Source organism: Leptonychotes weddellii, chromosome 1 (genome assembly GCF_054177405.1).
Source record: "Leptonychotes weddellii isolate Sample4059 chromosome 1, ASM5417740v2, whole genome shotgun sequence".
NCBI lineage: Eukaryota > Metazoa > Chordata > Mammalia > Carnivora > Phocidae > Leptonychotes > Leptonychotes weddellii.
The window spans coordinates 141016096-141034758 of NC_138369.1; the positions used below are offsets into that span (position 1 = coordinate 141016096).

The 18663-nt window shown below is 38.4% G+C and overlaps 1 protein-coding gene across 15 annotated transcripts in view; it reads right to left on the reverse strand.

Annotated features, from left to right (window-relative positions):
- Window positions 1-18663, reverse strand: part of PHLDB2 (pleckstrin homology like domain family B member 2) — a 123150-nt gene that overhangs the window by 29243 nt on the left and 75244 nt on the right. For 8 of the 15 annotated variants that reach the window (XM_081797271.1, XM_081797265.1, XM_081797258.1 and 5 more), the window contains exons 6-11: window positions 15598-15726; window positions 10297-10452; window positions 9236-9346; window positions 6554-6643; window positions 2860-3003; window positions 72-212 (exon numbers count right to left, since the gene is read on the reverse strand). In XM_081797271.1, coding sequence (XP_081653397.1) covers window positions 72-212; window positions 2860-3003; window positions 6554-6643; window positions 9236-9346; window positions 10297-10452; window positions 15598-15726 — 771 coding nt within the window. The remainder of the gene's footprint in view (window positions 1-71; window positions 213-2859; window positions 3004-6553; window positions 6644-9235; window positions 9347-10296; window positions 10453-15597; window positions 15727-18663) is intronic. The other 7 variants (XM_081797303.1, XM_081797297.1, XM_081797308.1 and 4 more) reach the window with 4 other exon arrangements.

The window sequence follows — 18663 nt, forward strand, 5'->3', positions numbered from 1 at the left end:
TTGCGCGTTGGCCTACGTTAGGACAAGAAGACTCACTGAACGCGAAGCCCATGGTTCACCCCACGTCCTACCTTCGGGGCGGTGCTTCTCCCCATAGTAGCACTGCTGAAATGTGGGGATATGGAAGGTGTGGTTTTCTTTCGAGGCAAAGTGTCACTCAGATAGAGGCCTTCTTTATGCTGTTTTTTCCTTTCTTCCAGACTTCTAAAATGCTTTAAATGCAAATGTAAAGCAGAATAGCAAAACTTGACTAATTGAAACAGGTCACTGAAGAAGGAATTAAGAAGTATGCATTTACAAAGAAGTTTTGGAATTTTAACACAGAATTTAAAAAAAAATTCAACTTATACTTGTGTTCACTAACAGACTAGGGCTAGCATTTGATAAGCTACATAGACACTGGAAGAATTTATTACTGAAATGAGAAACTTAAAAAAAAAAATCCACCTTTCACTTTCACAGTTAGTGCCTGCAGTCTTGGGGCCTCAGGACAACTTACAAATTAATATGATGGTCGCCATGTGGATGGCGGAACAGCCAGTGGACAAAGCAAGTAAGCAGTTTCTCCCCTTGTCTGTCTGGACAGGTCTGTGTGATGGCACAGATCCCAGTGTGAGGAGAACAGGGAAGGGAGAAGGGAGAAGATGGAGAGAAAGAGCGAGTAAACAGGGAAGTTGTTTTCAAGTCGGAATAATAGTTTAATTACATATAAACACTTCAAATCCATATAACGTTTCCATATAAGGCATCCTTCTAGGTTGTTCTTTTATTTAAAAAAAGACCTTAGCCAAGAAACCCCTACACTAATCTCTCGTATTTAAAATCCTCCTGCTGACCATTTCTTTCTTTCTTTCTTTTTTTTTCAGATTCCTAAGGCAAAATTTTTGCCAACTTGAAATTTTTCCAAATTTTTGTTAGCCTCCCCCCAGAATGTCTTAAGTAGTAAAGTTATTTCCTAATTAAAGGTTCTTAGGGTTTGATCATTTTTATACTAAGCTCAGGTTGTTGAAATATATAAACATTAATGCAAATTTGAGTTACCAAGTTTATGATCAATTTTTAAACATGCCAATCATGAAATATATCTGCATTTTAACTTTATAATTATCTATTTATACTAGTTAATATTTATTAACCTAAAAGTAGCGAAGAGATACAGTCCTTTAACAAGAGGTAAAAGGCAGTAGAGATAACTTCAAGACATATAATGGCTGGGCCCAGCAAACCAGGGCCCATCTAATTTGGGGATCTAGTGACTATGATTCCTTAGCATCTTCTGGGGCCAAATTCATATAGAAATCTGATTATAGTTGAAAGGAACCCTCAAAAGAGACTTTTTGAATACTCAAGCATGATTATGCACTAGATGTACTAAAAGAAGGGTGACATTCATAATAATGAATTGTTTATTTAAAATATGTGATTGATAAAAACTTCTATGAGCCAAATGCATTATTTGTGGTGTGACCTTGGACAAACTATTTACCTCTGCTAAGTAAGCCTCCATTCCCTAAGTGTCAAAAGGGAGTTAATTCTTATTTTACAGGCTTGTTAGAAGGAAGAAATGAGATATTTGTTTGTAAAATGTTTAGCAAATTTTGACCCATAGCAGGGGCATGATGTCCATTATTAGGATTTCAGTAGTGTGTAAGAAAAATATTTTGTGTTTGACACAGCAACTTTTTATGGCATGGATTTAACAGAAATAATTATTATCATTTTGCAAAACTACCTGAGACAAGTTACACTATTTTGGTTGAATGGGAACTGAAGAATGAGGATATGAAACGTATCTAGCTCCAACATATCAAAAGTCAAGAGAGGACAGTCAAGGGGTCAAAGTTTAGAACAATCCCAACACCCTTAAAAAATACTAAAGGTCCTTAAAAAACATAAGAACAAAAACCAACCAAATAAAAGAAAACCCAGCAAAGGAATATGCACGTCTTTTTGAAAAAAATGCCTTTGGAAAAGTGGAAGGAAAGATTCCACATCAGGGACTGCTGTCAAGGTCAAAGTCTCAGACTCTGAACACCAGTGCCTAGTTACCTGTTGCTCCTGCTGTTGTCGCTGCCTTCTGTATTTCTTAGCTGGTAGAGGAGGAGGTGTGTCATTTAAAAGGAAAGGATCGACAGACGGAGCCAGGGCTTCGGGCCAAGGGGCTGATGGAGGTTGAGTGATAGGATGAGGAGAAAGGGTGGAAGGAAACATAAATCCAGAACAGACAGGTGATCTTTGCTTTATAGGAGAAAGAAAAAGTATGTATGTGTCCATATGAAATGAAAGGATAAGACAAAGAAATGAAATCGATAATCTCAATTTTCTGTTTTCTTGTACTTTAATCAAGAAGTCACAAATCATGGGCAGGATCTTTCAAATTTAGCCTCTTGTTAAAATTCCACTCTGGGAACAACTTGGATCAGTTAGAAGGTATTTTAATTTACTATTCTTTGCCCCTTCCCAGATGTTTTAAAAAGGTGTAACATTAAAAAAAAAAATCCATCCCACAAACACAAGAGAAAACAAAATCAAATTGGAAAAATGATTCAAACTGACAATTTGAGAAAGGCTTTTTGGTTTCTATGAAAACGAGGTCGAGTCAGAGGGCTAAGATCTAGAATTATTGTTTTCAACTTAATTCTCCTGGTACTCCACTCTGCACCATATATTTCATGATTTCCAGTATGAGGATTCATACAACAGCGTCCCAGATGGGTATGTTTTTCAAACTCAGCATCACTCTGGCCCGCTAGTCAACCAGATGTGCATGGTCACACACACCTTCATTTTTCAGGTAACCATGGGTTAATCTCTGACGTGAGGAAAGCAGTGAATGAATGAAATGTCATGCCAACACACCTCTTTATTTTGTGGCTGGCTCACCAGCACAGCTGTGGTAGGCCCAGTGGCATCAGCATCAGCATCAGCGGGGAACTGAGTGGAAGGGGATAGATTCGTGGAATTGACACATGGCTCATTAATTTCATTTACACTGATATAGCCCTAAAAGGAGGAATTCAGAAGTTAAACACAAAGAAAGCAAAAGCGGAGGCATGCAAGAGTATTAATGCTCCCAGTACAATGGAGTTAGCTTTGAGCAGCACAGCCAAATATCTGTGGAATTACCAAATGTTTCATTAAGGGAATCATCAGCAATTAAAATGGATTTATGATGCTTAATCTTGAAAAATGATATTCCAAACATTACACATCATTTTGGGGGGAGGGTGAAGTCAAGATGACTATATTATAAACAACCCAAAACCTTCGATTTTAGATTATCTAGAGGTATCAGCATTCATTCTGTTGATTGAATGAGGGCGTTACTATGCAACATTATAAAATAACCACACACACAAAAATCTGAGATATAAAATTTACAATGCAATCGCTCACTCCGTAATCCAAGAGCCTTTTCCATAAATCTTTATTTTTAGATTTTCCTCTTTTCTTCTGTCTTTCGACAAGTTAGAGTGTGAGTAAAGAGGGCCGAAGGCTTCAGGTTTTTGTACTAAGAAATTTTATAAATACTAATTTATTTGCAATGCAATCTAGCTTTTAGGTATCTCAACTAAATGAGAATAAAAGGGACACTTGTCCCCTCATGAGCCTTCCCCAGCAAGACAAAGGTACACACACACAAACACACACCCCTAAGGTAGAGTTGCAGTTCGAGGCTATTTCAATTCAAGGCACCTTCCCCAACTCTCAGCTCTACCCCAGGACAGAGAATTGCCCGTGACAATGATTCAGTTTTGGCTTCAGCTTCGAGAAAATACCCATGAATCAAAACCTGCAAGATTCAAAACTCCTCAATTTGTATTTGAGGAAAAGGCACTTGTCAATTTTCATGGTAAGTATTTGTACAGATCAATCATAATTTTCACCACATCAACAAAACGGTGGGAAAAGTAGAAGAAAGAGTACAGAATAATATTTCTCTTTTAAAAGTAAAATTGGGTTAAATTTAGCACTTGGGATCTTCTATTAGCCCACCAATCCTTTAAAAAAGTGGCTCCAGGGTAGGCAAGATATAATTATGTTGGTGAAGCAAAATTTTCAGGCTGGAAAGCAAGGTTTTTATTGATTTATAATTACGACAAAGTGGAGAAAGCTAGAGTTGACTATAAACTGTAGGTTTCAAAATGCTGGTGAATACAGTCTTGGACTTCATGGCAATAGATACCATGTAAAGTTTCAGAAGGTTAAATCGAAGAAAAGAAGTTGACAACTGGGTTCTTAAATTTCCTTTTGTCTTTGCTAATAAATAGGAATGAAGGGCAACGACTTCCAGTCATGCTTTTGCTCAGTTGACAGCCTGGTTTTTCAAAACCAAGATTTGATTCTTTATACATCATAGACCATATAACCTGATTTATTGCTTCAAACATGGATGTCATTTGTCAAAAGTGGCACTTGTTTAAAAGAGTTAGATATAAATTAATCACTCCTTAAAAAAAGAGAGAAGGGTGAGAGAATGAGACAGTGAGGGGGGAGGGGGGGAAGAAAGGAAGACATTCAAAACATCTTGTGAGCCAAGTCGGCTTAGTCCATGAAAGAGAACACAGCTACGCAACAAACTTAAGAGTTGGAGACATACAAATAGTCAAAAGCCAAATGGGCTTTTGGCACCAGGAAGTCTGCAGAAAAAAAGAACTCATTAGCAGAAAAGGGAAGATTTTATTCTTGTACCAAGAGGTAAAAAGACCCGAGAGCCTGTCTCATTCATTTGGAGGCCACAGTCCTTCAAACTCAGTATGTCCAGAGTCAAACCGCGTATCTTCCCTCATAAACCTGTGCTATCCCCAGTCTTCACTACCTCAGAAACAGGTCCTCACTGTCCAGCTCATTATTCAAACTGGAAAAATGACATCATTCCTAATTCCTCCCTTAATTTACTTCATCCTCACATCCAATCTATCAGCAAGAACTGTCAACTCTGCCTCCAAAATATATCCGCATCCAGCTATTTCTCTCCATCTCCGCCATTGCGTGAAGGCAAGACACCCGCATCTCCAGCCTCCACTACTGCAGCCGCCTCCTTACTGGCTCTCCTGCTCTCTTCCTCTTGCTCCTCATAATCCGGGCCAGCAGCCCAGAGGGATGCTTAACAAATGGACAGCAAATAGTATCACCTCCCTGCTTAAGACCTCTCACTCAGTGACTTCCCAGCCACATCAGATAAGGCATGTTTCTTTAACATGCCTCACAAGACCTGATGCCTGCCCACCTCACTGACATTCTCTTCTTCCACTCCACTCCATCCACTGTGACCCTGTGTTCACCGAATCTGCGGGTTCCATGTTCTGAATAATGGAGAGAAATTATGAAACTGCATGATCTAATAAAGCTCTTGTAGAAATATTTCACAAATGCTTCCAAGATACACATTATTCATGCTTATTGTGTGATGAGTGTTTACTTCAGATACCTACTCACACACACACAAAATACTTCTACGTAGGAAGTCTTAACTCCGCTATTGTTTAAAAAGATATTTATAAATAAAGGGTTTTTTTGTTATTACACACAATTTTATGCAGAAGCAAGCTTTTTCTTTAGCTTTTTGGGAAAAAACAAATACAAAGAAAATGATTTTCTTTTTTTTTTTTTTAAATTTTATTTATTTATTCATGAGAGACAGAGAGAGAGAGAGAGAGACAGGCAGAGGGAGAAGCAGGCTCCCAAGGAGCAGGGAGCCCGATGCGGGACTCGATCCCAGGACCCTGAGATCATGACCTGAGCCGAAGGCAGACGCTTAACCATCTGAGCCACCCAGGCGCCCAAGAAAACGATTTTCAATTGGGACAGATGATAGCTACACTTGTGGTGAATGCGACATAACATAAAAACTCGCTGAATCACGAGGTTGTACACCTGCAACTAATGTCACATGTGTGTCAACTATATGAGAAAAACCCAACTATTTTTTTTCTCAGTCAGGGTTATGACTTTCCAAATTAGAGTTAAAATATTCTTCCATTGTAGCAGCGTAGCTCCATAAAAAGTTATTTCAGAAAGATAGATGTTTGGAATAAAGAGTGTGTGGAGCTTAATGTAAGTAGGTATTTCTAATTTAGGGAGGGAAACAGCAGAAACAACATTGGGGGAAAAAGAGACAGAGAAAAGAAAGGAACCAGGCTATCTTAGCAAATGTGCAGAGGCATTTCACTTGCTATCAGACTTAGAAAGAGAAGTAACGTAAGAAAGAGGAGGAACTGAAAAAGGAAATTGCAGAGAGGAAGAGAATTTAAGACTAATCTTGGTTTGGATCCTAACTTGTTTGAAACCCCAAGTTAACCCACAATGTCATGGTCAAGCACGGTCTGCAATACACACACACATACACACACGCAAAGTGCATCTGCATTAAATGCAAAGATAATCCGTGAAACCCTTAAAGCATAAATAAAAGGCAGGAAAACCATCAAAGCACTGAATGTTTTCAAAGTCACTCAAGTTAATGTTTTCCTATTTAGTTAATCATATAAAACAAAGGCACATCTCTTGATTTCTAAGGTGATGTAAGTGGACATGGAAAATCATAGCTTACCTCTTTCAGAGTACTGGGGTTGACAGGAAACCCTTTCCCCCCAGAGAGGCTGGAGTATTTCTTTTCCAAATTACAAAGATTTTCCTTTTCCTGAAGGAACACAAAATCTATTAAGCCTCATCAATCTTGGATTTCCCTGAAGACTAATGACGTTGAGTATTTTATCATGTGTCTTATTGACTCTTCATATATCTTCTTTTGTGAAGTGTTTGTTTTCAATTCTTTGGACTGTTTTTTTAAAAAAATTATTTATTGAGTGTTTATTGACCATTATTGAACTGTAGGAGTTTTTAATATATTCTGCATATAAGTCCTTTGTCATTTCCTCTTTAAGAAACCTTTGCTCACCCCAAGGCCAGGGAAGTGTACTTGCAGTCCTACATTTTCTTCTAGAAACTTTATCACTTTAATTTTTATGTTGCAGTCTGCGTTGAATTAATTTATATGCATGGTGTGAGGACAGATGAATTAGGATTCATTTGTTTCCATGTTTACCCAAGTGATCCAGCACTATTTGTTGGAAAGACTTTCTTTTTCCTACTGGATTATCTCAGAGCCCTTTGTCAAAAAAAATCAATAGACAGTATATGTGTGGGTCTATTTCTGGACTTTCTGTTTGGTTCCATTGATCTATACGTCTAGCTCTATGTCAACACCACCATATAGCTCTATACTATAGCTTTGGAGGCAACCTTGAAATCAAATAGTATAAATCCTCCAACTTGGTTCTTGTTGATTCTCGTTACTTGTAATTCTTATGTTCTGCAGCATTGCCGTGAACACTGAATTAGTAAATACTGAACCATTATTCCTACAGGAAATACACAGGTGGGTTACTGTGTGCTTCTTCAAAAAAATTTCAACTGATCAATACATAACTTTGCTTTATGTGTGCTTCTGCTTAAAGACATCTTATTTGATATATATTGTTGATTCATAAACACTGAACTCACAGCTAAAAGCACTGTAATTTATGCCTGAATGAAGCTTATTTAACACACGCATTTTCTCCACGAGGCACATTGCAACCTTCCCGCCCTTAGAAACACTCGTACGTTAGCACTATGCTGGAGAGGCATTTTAAACAGCAAAATCACCAAAAAAAGCACAAACAATGTGAAAACACAGCACTAAATAATCCACAAAAAGGACACTTATTTACTCTATGAGAGTTGAAACAGGAAGGTAGAATGTTGCTTTGTTCAACCTCAGCCAGGAATGTGTATGCTGCAGGACTCAAAATTTTTGCCGCTCTGCACACATCCATCAGTGAACTGTATGACTAGTATTGATTTGGGGGCTGCAAGTAAATTTTAGTGAGCAAGCAAATTCACAGATACAGACTCTTTGAATAATGCGGATCAACTATAAATTTTAGCATCAACTTGTCAATTTCTACAAAAAAAGTCTGCTGGGATTTATATTGAGACTGAGACATATCTATAGATCAATTTGGGAAAATACAAATCTTCATACTTGTAGACCACAATTTTTAGAATAGAATTATATTTTATATATTTTAATGAGGCAGTGGTATTTGTATGATGGTGATTACCCATTCTAAAAAATCTATCACTATGAGATTTTCCCCCCTTTTTTGCTAAAACTTCAGAAACTACTTAAATCCTACATGTTACACTATCTGATTTAAGCTGTGCCTTTGAATATCATGTGCAAAGGGTGGTGCAGAGGTCAATGGAACCAGAGCTCATCCCCAGAGCAGGAGACAGGGATGGAAAACATAAATCCATTCTGAGATTTCTAGGTGCCAAAGAAGCAGGAGGAGGGGAGTCGTCAGGGATCTGTGTGGGCTACGTAGGTGCACCTCGAGTGGACTCACAGTTCTATGTGAAGGACCAATTTTCTTTCCCTTCTCAACCTAAAAATAGTTAAGTGGCTAAGTTGAGAATATTCCAGCTACATGTCTTCTAGGGAGGAGCGCGGTCTAGCCTCATCCTTTAGTCCCTCATTCTTTCTCCTGTACTCCATTCTGGGTCCATCTCATATTTTCAGGATCCCAAGTGTCACATTCTAGGCAGTGGCCTGCATACAAGGCTCAGTGCTGAGACTAGCCCATCAATTTTAACTTTTGGTGTCTTAGATCTTAAACTACGTCAGAAAATCAGGCTGCAGGTTGGGCAAAGGAAACCCTTTATGTGCAGCCACATTAGGCACTAGGCAGATGGGACCACAGTCCCTTTGGTGAGGATGATCTTGCTCCCCATGAGGGGTGTCTACTAGCCAGTGAAGCCAAACTAAACCCAATGTGGCAATTGCCAGGAGGACCCATAGGCAAATAATTGGAGTTTGACACCACAGCAGCTGAGCCAAAACGTTTGATAGCAGCAAAAAAAGCAGAATATGTTCTACCTATTTGACGAAAAATCTGTTTTTTTCAAAAGAAGAAAATCCGAAAACGTACATGTTTTTCAAGTTTGAATTTTCACACCATGGAAAAATCATGAGGAGAATGTCCTTGCTTACTTCATGAATTAGAGTTAATCATTCACAGAGCATCAGTTTATTAATGTGGAGGAGTAAATAAAAATGTATATTTAAAAAACCTTCTTTAAATTAAAATCCACTATTCATTATTAAAAGGCACTTGCTTTGAAGGAAGCAACTTTCCCCAAGTTGTAACCTGAGTTTTATTGCAACCAGTGCTAAAAAGAAAATACTTACTCTTTGCAACATCATTATTAAATTATTCTTTTCTTTCACAAAATGATCTTGTTCTCTCTGAGCCTGCTGGACAATGTGATTGGCTTGCTTTTTCAATGCAGAAATTTTTTCCTGGAGGAAAAAAGATGATGATATACATACGCACGTTAGACATTCAATGGTTTGCCAGTATGTCCTGGAAAAGGGAAAAGTGTTGAAACTGGATCAGCAATGACCACATTTTCACTGGTGGTAGGCAGTGATTATTATCTAGAGACTGTGAGGTAGTCTCTTTGACCTGCCAAGCTGAAGGCTTTTCTTTACCTAAGGCCAATACAGTCCACGTGGTTTAAAATCTATTTGAAGAATGCATAAGTCAACAGGAAATCTTGTTTTAGACTGTAAATGAATCATCTTGGGAGACGCCTCATGGGAAAAATAACAATGTAAGTTCTTATTTAAGCTGAGAGCTTAAGAAGTCACCTTCTTCATCTCCCTTCCCCTCAATTTTATTGGTTTAGTATAGAGCACTGGGATGTGATTCTAAGTTTTGGAAGAAGAGCTGAATTCTGGGGCGGGACATCTGGGTGCAGGAGGTGGGTGGAGCCAGCGATGTGCATGGCATTTGGCGGGGCTATTTCTAATGGTAATAAGCTATCAGCCAACTTTGAGAACTATGAGCAGTGGGAAACCGAAAATGCCAAAATAGACTTTGTTCACAGAACTATTCTAAATCTAGTTACTGTGATTGCAAAAGCAAGTAACTTAAAACAAATATCTGAATTTCTGATTTTTTTCTCCCTTGGTTTTCACACAAATGAAAAAAATCAGATATTATAAATCAACGGCATCTACAGCAGTAAGTAACGGTAACTGTAACACATCTCGGGATATCCAGCTTGGAGCACCATTTGGTATGTAGATGGCAGGCTCCATAATCTGTCAAATGTGACATGTGGTGAAACACACAGATATTCGGATATAAAGACAGGTAGAGAGAGGGCTACATTAATGATTATTCCTGTCATGGAGTGAGGGGTGAATGTGGATGTTTTACACTGAATGACACCTGGCAAAAGTACCTTTCGAGTCACAATGTTCCGTTGATATTCGGCTACTTCACGCAGGAGCTGTTGGGTCAGGTTCTCCTTCTCCTCATCCAGACGGCTCTCACGCTCAAGCTGCTGGAATTCCAGGTCTTCAAAGTGTTTGCTCTCCACGTCCAACAGGTCGGCATCCTTTGGAGAAAGGGGAATGAAAACAAGACATACCAGAATGGCTGTAGCATTCTTAACATGAAGGAAAAAAATATTAAAAGCAAACAGTCCAAGATATCTTTCTAATTACTAAGCTGACCAGGGTTGGAACATGATAATCCTGACTTTTGGAGTTAAATCCCAGAGCAGTGACCATTAGAATGGAATTGAAAGGACTGGGGTCGGGGGGGGGGGGGGAGAGAAGTCCTGGTTTAAGACTGTTCTGTGGAGGTAGGAATTCTTGCTTTAAATCTACTAGGTGTTTTAAAATGGATCCTAAAGTATAAAAAGAATTCATTAGTAAATAACTAAACATTATCTGCTGACCAAGGTGTGACATGGTCTCTTGAGAAAACTCCCATTTTCCAAAATTTTCTAATGAAATGAGATTTTAGTATCAAGATCAAATTCAAGATTCCGAAGTTACTGACTATAAAACAAGACTCAAAATTTGGCACACATACAGATTAGATCTATATGATATATACAGGCATGCATGCTCCAATAATTTTATTGAAAGGAGAAGTCATTGAAAACATTTGGCGGTTGGTATTCTTACACTGGGCTTCTGTGACTCCCTTAACATTGTTTACAAAGATTTTTACTAGAAGCACAGCATTCATCAGGCACAAAGAGGGTCCCTAATGGTTAAGTACTACCACTCTGGGAATAATCTTGAGGACATTTAAGAAAGATCAGAAATCATAAAAATCAGATGGTCTAGAACAGGCATTTCCTAACCTATGAAATGTCTGAAGACAGAAGTGAATCTCTATCTGTGCAGAGACTGGTGCATGTTGTATAAATGATTCTTTAAGCTACATTTAAAAAAAAAAAAACACTTCCTTAATTCTGGAGCCTTTGACAAAACCATAAATGCGGTAGGTATAGAAGATTTTAAAAAATATATAATTTGTAAATAATCTATGGCCAAAACGAGACAGCAGCTGGGCTATATGGTTTATAACTCTACATAGGCAAAATAGCCAGGACATGTTTTTTTTCCATTCAAAACATCAGAAAGAGTTGGATAAATGAATATGATAAATTAGATTTATATCAGTTTTTAAACATACCACCCCCTCTTTTGGTTTTTATGTGAGTGATAAATTAGGCCTTTTAATCAAATGGAATAATACATTTCTGTCTTCTGGAATGAATTTTATTCTGGGGATGATTCATAGAAGGATGATTAGCTACCATGTAATTACAAGCAGCACTATGGCAACAAGATTATTATGTCAACACAGTGGATTCTTAAAGCTTAAGGGCAAGAAAAACAATTTGAAAAACATATTCAGCATTTCTTAGCACCTTTTTTTTTTTTTACAGTTTCATTGGCCAAACAGAAAGTCGTCTTGGTGTCAAGTTATTGGTGGACATTTCAAGTTTATCAGACATTTTATGCTTATAACTTCTAAAGGAATGAATGAATTTGGCCCAAATCTACTGACTACTGAAGTGATTAAAAGATAACCCAAGTGTTATGTCTTGAAACAAAATACTTGCCGTCTTGAAACAATACATCAGTGGATATATTTACTCACGGGGTCATTCATAGTCAAGTTTTTAAGGTCTTTCAATTAAGCTTGGTTTGTGGCTAAAGATTATTGAGAGAAATAGTTTCAAAACCTTTTTTTTTAGTTTATAAATAATATTTACTCAAAGTGGGTATATGTCTCACAATACACAATACACAATATGCTAGTCAATCGCTCACTCCACATCTGGTTAATAGGCAACATGTGTTATCTTAACCGCGTGAAGGTCACAGAGCCACTACTTTGTTTGTAGTAAATATTTAAACTGTTGGATGAAAATAATAGCACGTTCGGTAGGAAAGTTGAAAATTAAAGCTAAGCTTAGCACTCAGATTCTGTTGGTATAATCATCTGATCAAGTCGTCCAAACAATTGGAATGTGTGTATATAAACTGACACTGTAAAAGAAAAACCACTGGGGAGGGGAAAAAAGCTTTGCTAAGATTTTAGATAAGAATAAGAATTCAGGGCATGGAATTTGGGAGCAGGAGTCGTTTAATTGAGCACACAGTAATACATACAGGAAGCTCAAAGTCCAGGGCATGACTAGTTGGCTCAAAATTTTAACTAAGCTTCACTTGCTAAAAGAACATTACAAATCTCTACTGGTTGGCAAGCTCAAAGGCCAGGCGCCAAAGGACATAAAAGAGCTGTGCTCAAGAAAATTCAATGCAATTCCTTCTTTTTTCCCAATAACTGTTTTGAGAATTTATATGGCAGAAGTTTACGTGCAGTCCTTCGTGGGTTTTTTTGCTCAGCAGAGGGACAGAAGAGGAGAACAGATGTGGTATAGCAGGAGAGATTACAGTAATAACCTCATGGCAGCTCAAGGCCAACTTTGAAAACAAATTTAAGTGGGGCTCAGGGTTTGTTCACATTTCTCCATCTTATGCCCTATAGTCAAACACTTTAACTGTTTTAGAATTTGGAATTTGGAAAAAGACAATGGAAATCATTCGTGCAACCTTCTCATTTCATATATGAGGACACTGAGACCCACAGAAGTTGAAGGACTTATCCAAGATTAAAGGATGAACCAATGGTAAAGCTAGTGAGAAAAATGTCTTCTAATTGTTGGTATCACTGAATTTGTGTGTGTGTATTAATTAATAATAATATATATATTAATTAAATCAAGAGACTGAATTCAACCATTCAGTGAGTAAATTATCAAAAGCACAAGAAAACTGTCCTAGCCAGGTGTCTCCTCCATTTACTAGTGGAACTTCTCCTGGCAAACAAAAGACTCATTTAACTTCTGCTTTCTTTTCCAAAATGCTTGCATCCTAAGGAACAATTCAACTGGTGAGCCCACCTCAACTACATACAACTACTCAGATGAAAGCTGTATTCTGACGCTAAAGCACGGAATTAGAAGAAGCCCGGTCATAAAGCCATAGTGTTGTACACAAAAAATCATTCCATAACTTCAGCTTAAGTACTTGGGATAACACACAGTTTAAGAAAATGATGTTCTTCCTGTTCATTTATTTTTTCTTTTGTATGACCTGCCACCTAGTGAAGTTTGTGGTAATAAAATCACCTTTACTGCATCAAGTTTAAATGCCTTCGGGAAAGCTTTGTAAGGTAGTGGTATTCAGAAGGGTTTGAAGTCTTAAGGGAAATGAGCTGTGGTAACACAGGAAGTTCCTAGTATGAACGGACTTCTCGTGAAATAAGTGGACTTTTTACTGATTAAGCCATGGGATTGGTGGAGAGGTACTCTGGACATCATCCCTATAAAATTAATGGACCTCTTAATACAGGTGAATAGAAGCTACTACAAGCCAGTTATCTCTCCCAATGAAAGGGATTTACGATAAGAATTTTACACTCTGCTTGGAGAGGAAGAGAAAAAGGGTCTTTGCTGTGAAATAGTGAAAGAGGTTGTCTGCATCACTTCCTGTCCTCCTTTGGACATTCTTAGTACGTACATACATTTAGAGTTATCCTATAGAGGCTAGATTAAGCAAACGGCCATTATTTATATCAATCTGAGTCTCAGTAATTAATAGAATTTACCAATTTTTATTTGCAGCAGTGTTTATAAAGAGTCCAAGCAATAACTGGATAACTAGAGGCAGAGAAGAACAAAATATATAAGTTGCTGCTGACTCTAGATAAAATAACACGACCACTGTGTAAAATCATTAGTAATGAGGAGAGTTGAAAACCAGTGAACAAATAATAAAAGGCAATCTCCCAATCTCTTCAGTGAACTGGCATAAACACAAATTACAAGCAAAAATAATTTTACAAATACTAATGTTTTCCCAATTATTTTCATCGCAAGATTTCTAGAGAATTAGGACACTGAGGGACAGGAAGTTTTCTCTTCTTACAGCAAATTCAGCTGTATACAATAAAAGGAGTAAAGAGGAAGAAACATTGTTGAGACTTTTTTGATCCAACATAGTAAGAAAGTTACTATTTGTTAAAATATTAAAATCATTATGCTGCAGGTTAACCTGTCTGCCTTTGGTACTATTTATTAAGATGCTTTCAACCTCTGTAATACACTGAAAAATTTTAAATGTAATTTTTCATAACCTAATGCTACTTTAAGGTATCAAATGTTTTTGTATTAAAGGCCATCCTAAACATTTCCAAGGGTGGGGCTACCTTAGCTGATGTTTTGACTTGCCCACTCCCAAGAAGGTCCTGACAGAATAACATGAATGAAACTTGCCTTTCTTTTCTAGTCACATGGAATCATGAGTTGTTAGTCACTTAGCATAAGTTACTATGACATGACTCTTCTAGAGATCCAAGACTGTTCCCCAGGGTCACGGTTATTTGGGTTGCTGTTCAGAGCAAACGACCTAGTCATCAAGAGGCTCTGAAATATTAAGTGGTCTTGCCAGTGTTTGTGAAACTCTCCACCTCGAAGCCTCATTTCAGCAGATGACCCACGTGGCCATGTTAAGCACAGCCAACTTCAACAATTGGAGGATAACCCAATAAAACCCACCACAAAGTCCATGCTGTGCTAAGCTTTAAAAAATGATGAAGCTCGTCTGAGAAGATGCAGAGGGCATTGCCCTGCATCTTGGGTCTTGGTGTTCACTGTGGCTGTGCTAACGAGTTCAGTGTCACTAAGAGGCAGAAAGAAAAAGAAACACAGTGGGTGGTGATGGGAAGCAAATCAGAGAATAGGATAATTTGGGGGGCCAAGTATAAAATCAGGCTGAGAGAAAAAAACCAAAAAACATCCAAGGGTCCAAGGGCAAACAGTACTCACGATGCAGCAGAGAATGCAGGGAAAGATGTCAGTTGATTTAAATGCTACAATCTTGGTGTCGGTTATATGTCACAAAGAATGACTCTCTTTTGTTACAAAGAATGACTCCAGAATTGGTTTTTTTGCATTATAAATGAGTGAAGGATTCTAACAAGGAATTGTTTAACTTATTAGCATGAAATAATATATACTGTCAGCATGCATATTTCTATTTAAAAAGTATCTAAAGACCAGAACTTATGCAAATTTATGCTGTGTGAAGTAGTAAGTCATAGGTAAGTGGAACTTCATTGAAAAAACACCGAAAAACAAAAGACGACTGGCACATTCCTGTTTGCTACTGACCCTCTTCAGTTGTTGCTGTAATTGCTCCCTCATGGACTCAGGACAATTGTCCAGCTGGGTCTTCTGCTCGGAGTAAAGCTCCTGAAGCCTCTCTAGTTTTTCCCTCTCAGCATCAAGCTTTACCTTCTCCTGAAGTTCAGAAATCAGAAAATAGAAGAATAGAAATTACCTTCACACCCGAAGCAGGCGTTAGTGAACATTTCCCAAGGATAACATCAACACACACACACACACACACACACACACACACACAAACTAGATATCCTATGCATGTAGAAACATACCTAGTTAGTTACTAAGATAAGGGGGTGTAAGTGGAAGAAAAGACAAGGGGACCCTATTTCTGCATTTTCAAAACACGGTCCACGTCACCAGGTACTGGCAATGACCCCCATTCTTTCTTCCTTCCCCCCTTCCTGCCACCATGTTTAAAGCGGAAGAAGCTGGTCCATGGAGAACAAAGGACAAAAGAAATGCCAACCAAATTTATAAGATAGCCTTGCAAAGAGTCCCTGGGCAGAGAAGCAGGCAAAGGAAAGCAGACATTTACCTCAAGTAAGGTTGTGGTCCAATTTGCTCAAGGCATTTGTTCAGCAAGCTTTGGAAATTATTGTAATTTTGTTCTCAGACCAGAACCATGCCAGGTACACTAGTCGACACCCCGGTCACCTGAAATAGGTCTAGCTATTTGGCAAACTTCAAAGCTTAAGCAATTAGAAAATCTGATTCCAAGGCTGAGAGAGCAGGGAAGAAGGCAAGGTTGACAAAGCAGCGAGGGGAGGCATATCACACCGTTTGGATACACCGACACGTGACATTTACTGTGGAGATGAAGACTTCTCTACATTGACTGACATGAAAAATACTTTAAACATGGACTGTGGAAAAAAGGAGAGGAGAACAGCCAGGTGTCAGAAAATAGAAGAGAAAGGAGGAGATAACACTGACTCCTTCCCCAGTCACACACTCCAGGGACCTTGGGCATTCTCCGGGGTCTATCAGGCAAATCCTGCAATAGCGTCACCTTTTAAATCAAGAAACAATACTTCAACCTGTTTAGTGCTTGTCTTCACAACCTGTGTTTCCTTTATGATGCTCTGAAGCCTTGAAGTAAATTTTAGACCTGATTCTCCCCTGGTGTTACTCTGTCAGCAGCCTACACACAAGCTCTTCATGAGGGGCACCTGGGTGGCTCAGTAGGTTAAGCGTCTGCCTTCGGTTCAGGTCATGATCGCAGGGTCCTGGGGTCGGGCTCCCTGCTCAACAGGGAGTCTGCTTCTCCCTCTCTGCCACTTTCCCTGCTCATTCTCTCTCTTACTCTCTCAAATGGATAAATAAAATCTTAAAAAAAAAAAAAAGAAGCGCTTCATGAAGCACCACCACAATTTGACCTTCAGTAAGCACAGTGACCACGACCTTACTCTCCTTGCTTCATTCACTCTAAGTGCAGATAGCAATAAAACTGCCTTCTAAGCTTGATCACAGAAGGATTTTTTTAAAGGATGCAGCTCTCAAATAGTCCTATAAAATTATATTTACTATAATTTCTTCATCCAAATGGCCATGATTTCCCATTTAAACATATCTTTAGATTCTTTATAAAAGAGGCTATGGTTTAAGTCTAAAACTAGGACATAAATACCTATACCAATTCACTTAGGTGTCCATTTTTGGTGGAAAATTTTCAAATGTCAAGGGCATTTTAGAAATATGTATTTAGGTTTAGAAGTGCATTTTTTCCCTCTCAAAATGATTAAATCCGGAAGTCATAAAACTGAGAATCCTACTTCATATATCAATCTAAAAACGTTTCTGCAGGGGTGCCTGGCTGGCTCAGATGGTTAAGCGTCTGCCTTCGTCTTGGGTCATGATCTCCAGGTCCTGAGATGGAGCCCTGAGCCCTTGAGTCCTCAGGCTGCCTGCTCAGCAGGGAGTCCACATGCTTCTCCCTCTGCTTCTCCCTGCTCGTGCTCTCTCTCTGTCTCTGTCTCTCTCTCAAATGAATAAATAAAATCTTAAAAAAAAATAAAGATAAAAATGTTTCCGCAACTGAAACTTTTGCAGACTATCCAGAAAGTTTCCTCCGTCTTTAATGGCAAGTGTGAGCCCTGTGCAGAACCACAGTGCAGGAGGTAGAGAGGGGCAATGGCCTGGCTCACAGAGTGAGGGATTATCACATGTTCATTCACAGAAAAGCTGAATATATGGGGACCACTCAGACTCAGTCTTTAGTTTCAGAATGAATCATTTTTTCCCTTTAATACAGCCAGCAATACAGAATACAATCATCCTTTGGATAAGAAAAGGTGTTATTTCTTCTGTGTGTGGATCAAAGATTGCCCTATTTACACAGCAAAAGAATTTTGTCCAAAAAGAGTTCTGTTTCTAGATACTGTATCACTGGATTTTGCAGCAATTCTAGTTCTAAGAAGAAAGCTAAGAAAAGAAAGAAAGAAAGAAAGAAAGAAAGAAAGAAAGAAAGAAAGAAAGAAAGAAAGAAAGAAAAAAAAAAACTATCCAATCCCCTTAAATACCAAATGTGCAAAACTGTAAAATTTAAAGTTACATTTGACAGAAAACATTGATATGATATTTGATCATATGGAAAGGCACTGGCCTGAAACAGAGGTCTCAAATCTGAAGAAATAACCAAACTATTCCTCTGATGCTCCCCATTTTGTACTACTACTAATAAGCACAGATAACAAATAAAAAGTACCTTATGTTTACATACTGCCTTCCTTCTGAGGTGCTCAAAATGTTTTGCAATTCCATACAAGGGGACAGTGAGAAGAATTATGCAAGCAGGCACCATCAGAACCTTCTTTAGCTTCTCTGGTTTACCGGTAATGCTATGAGCATGACTTAGGTCTCAGAGCAAAAGCTTAGTGGGGCCAAAGTGAGGGCAAAGGAAGTAAAGGGCAAGGATGAAAGGACCAGTGACAGGTGGGCCTAGCCATCACTCACGGAGGACCAGAGAGGTGATATCACTCCGTGCCAGCCAAAAGGTGGCCAACTCAAGCCAGAAAGAAATTAATATTCCTACTTTCTATTTATTGCCCAGAA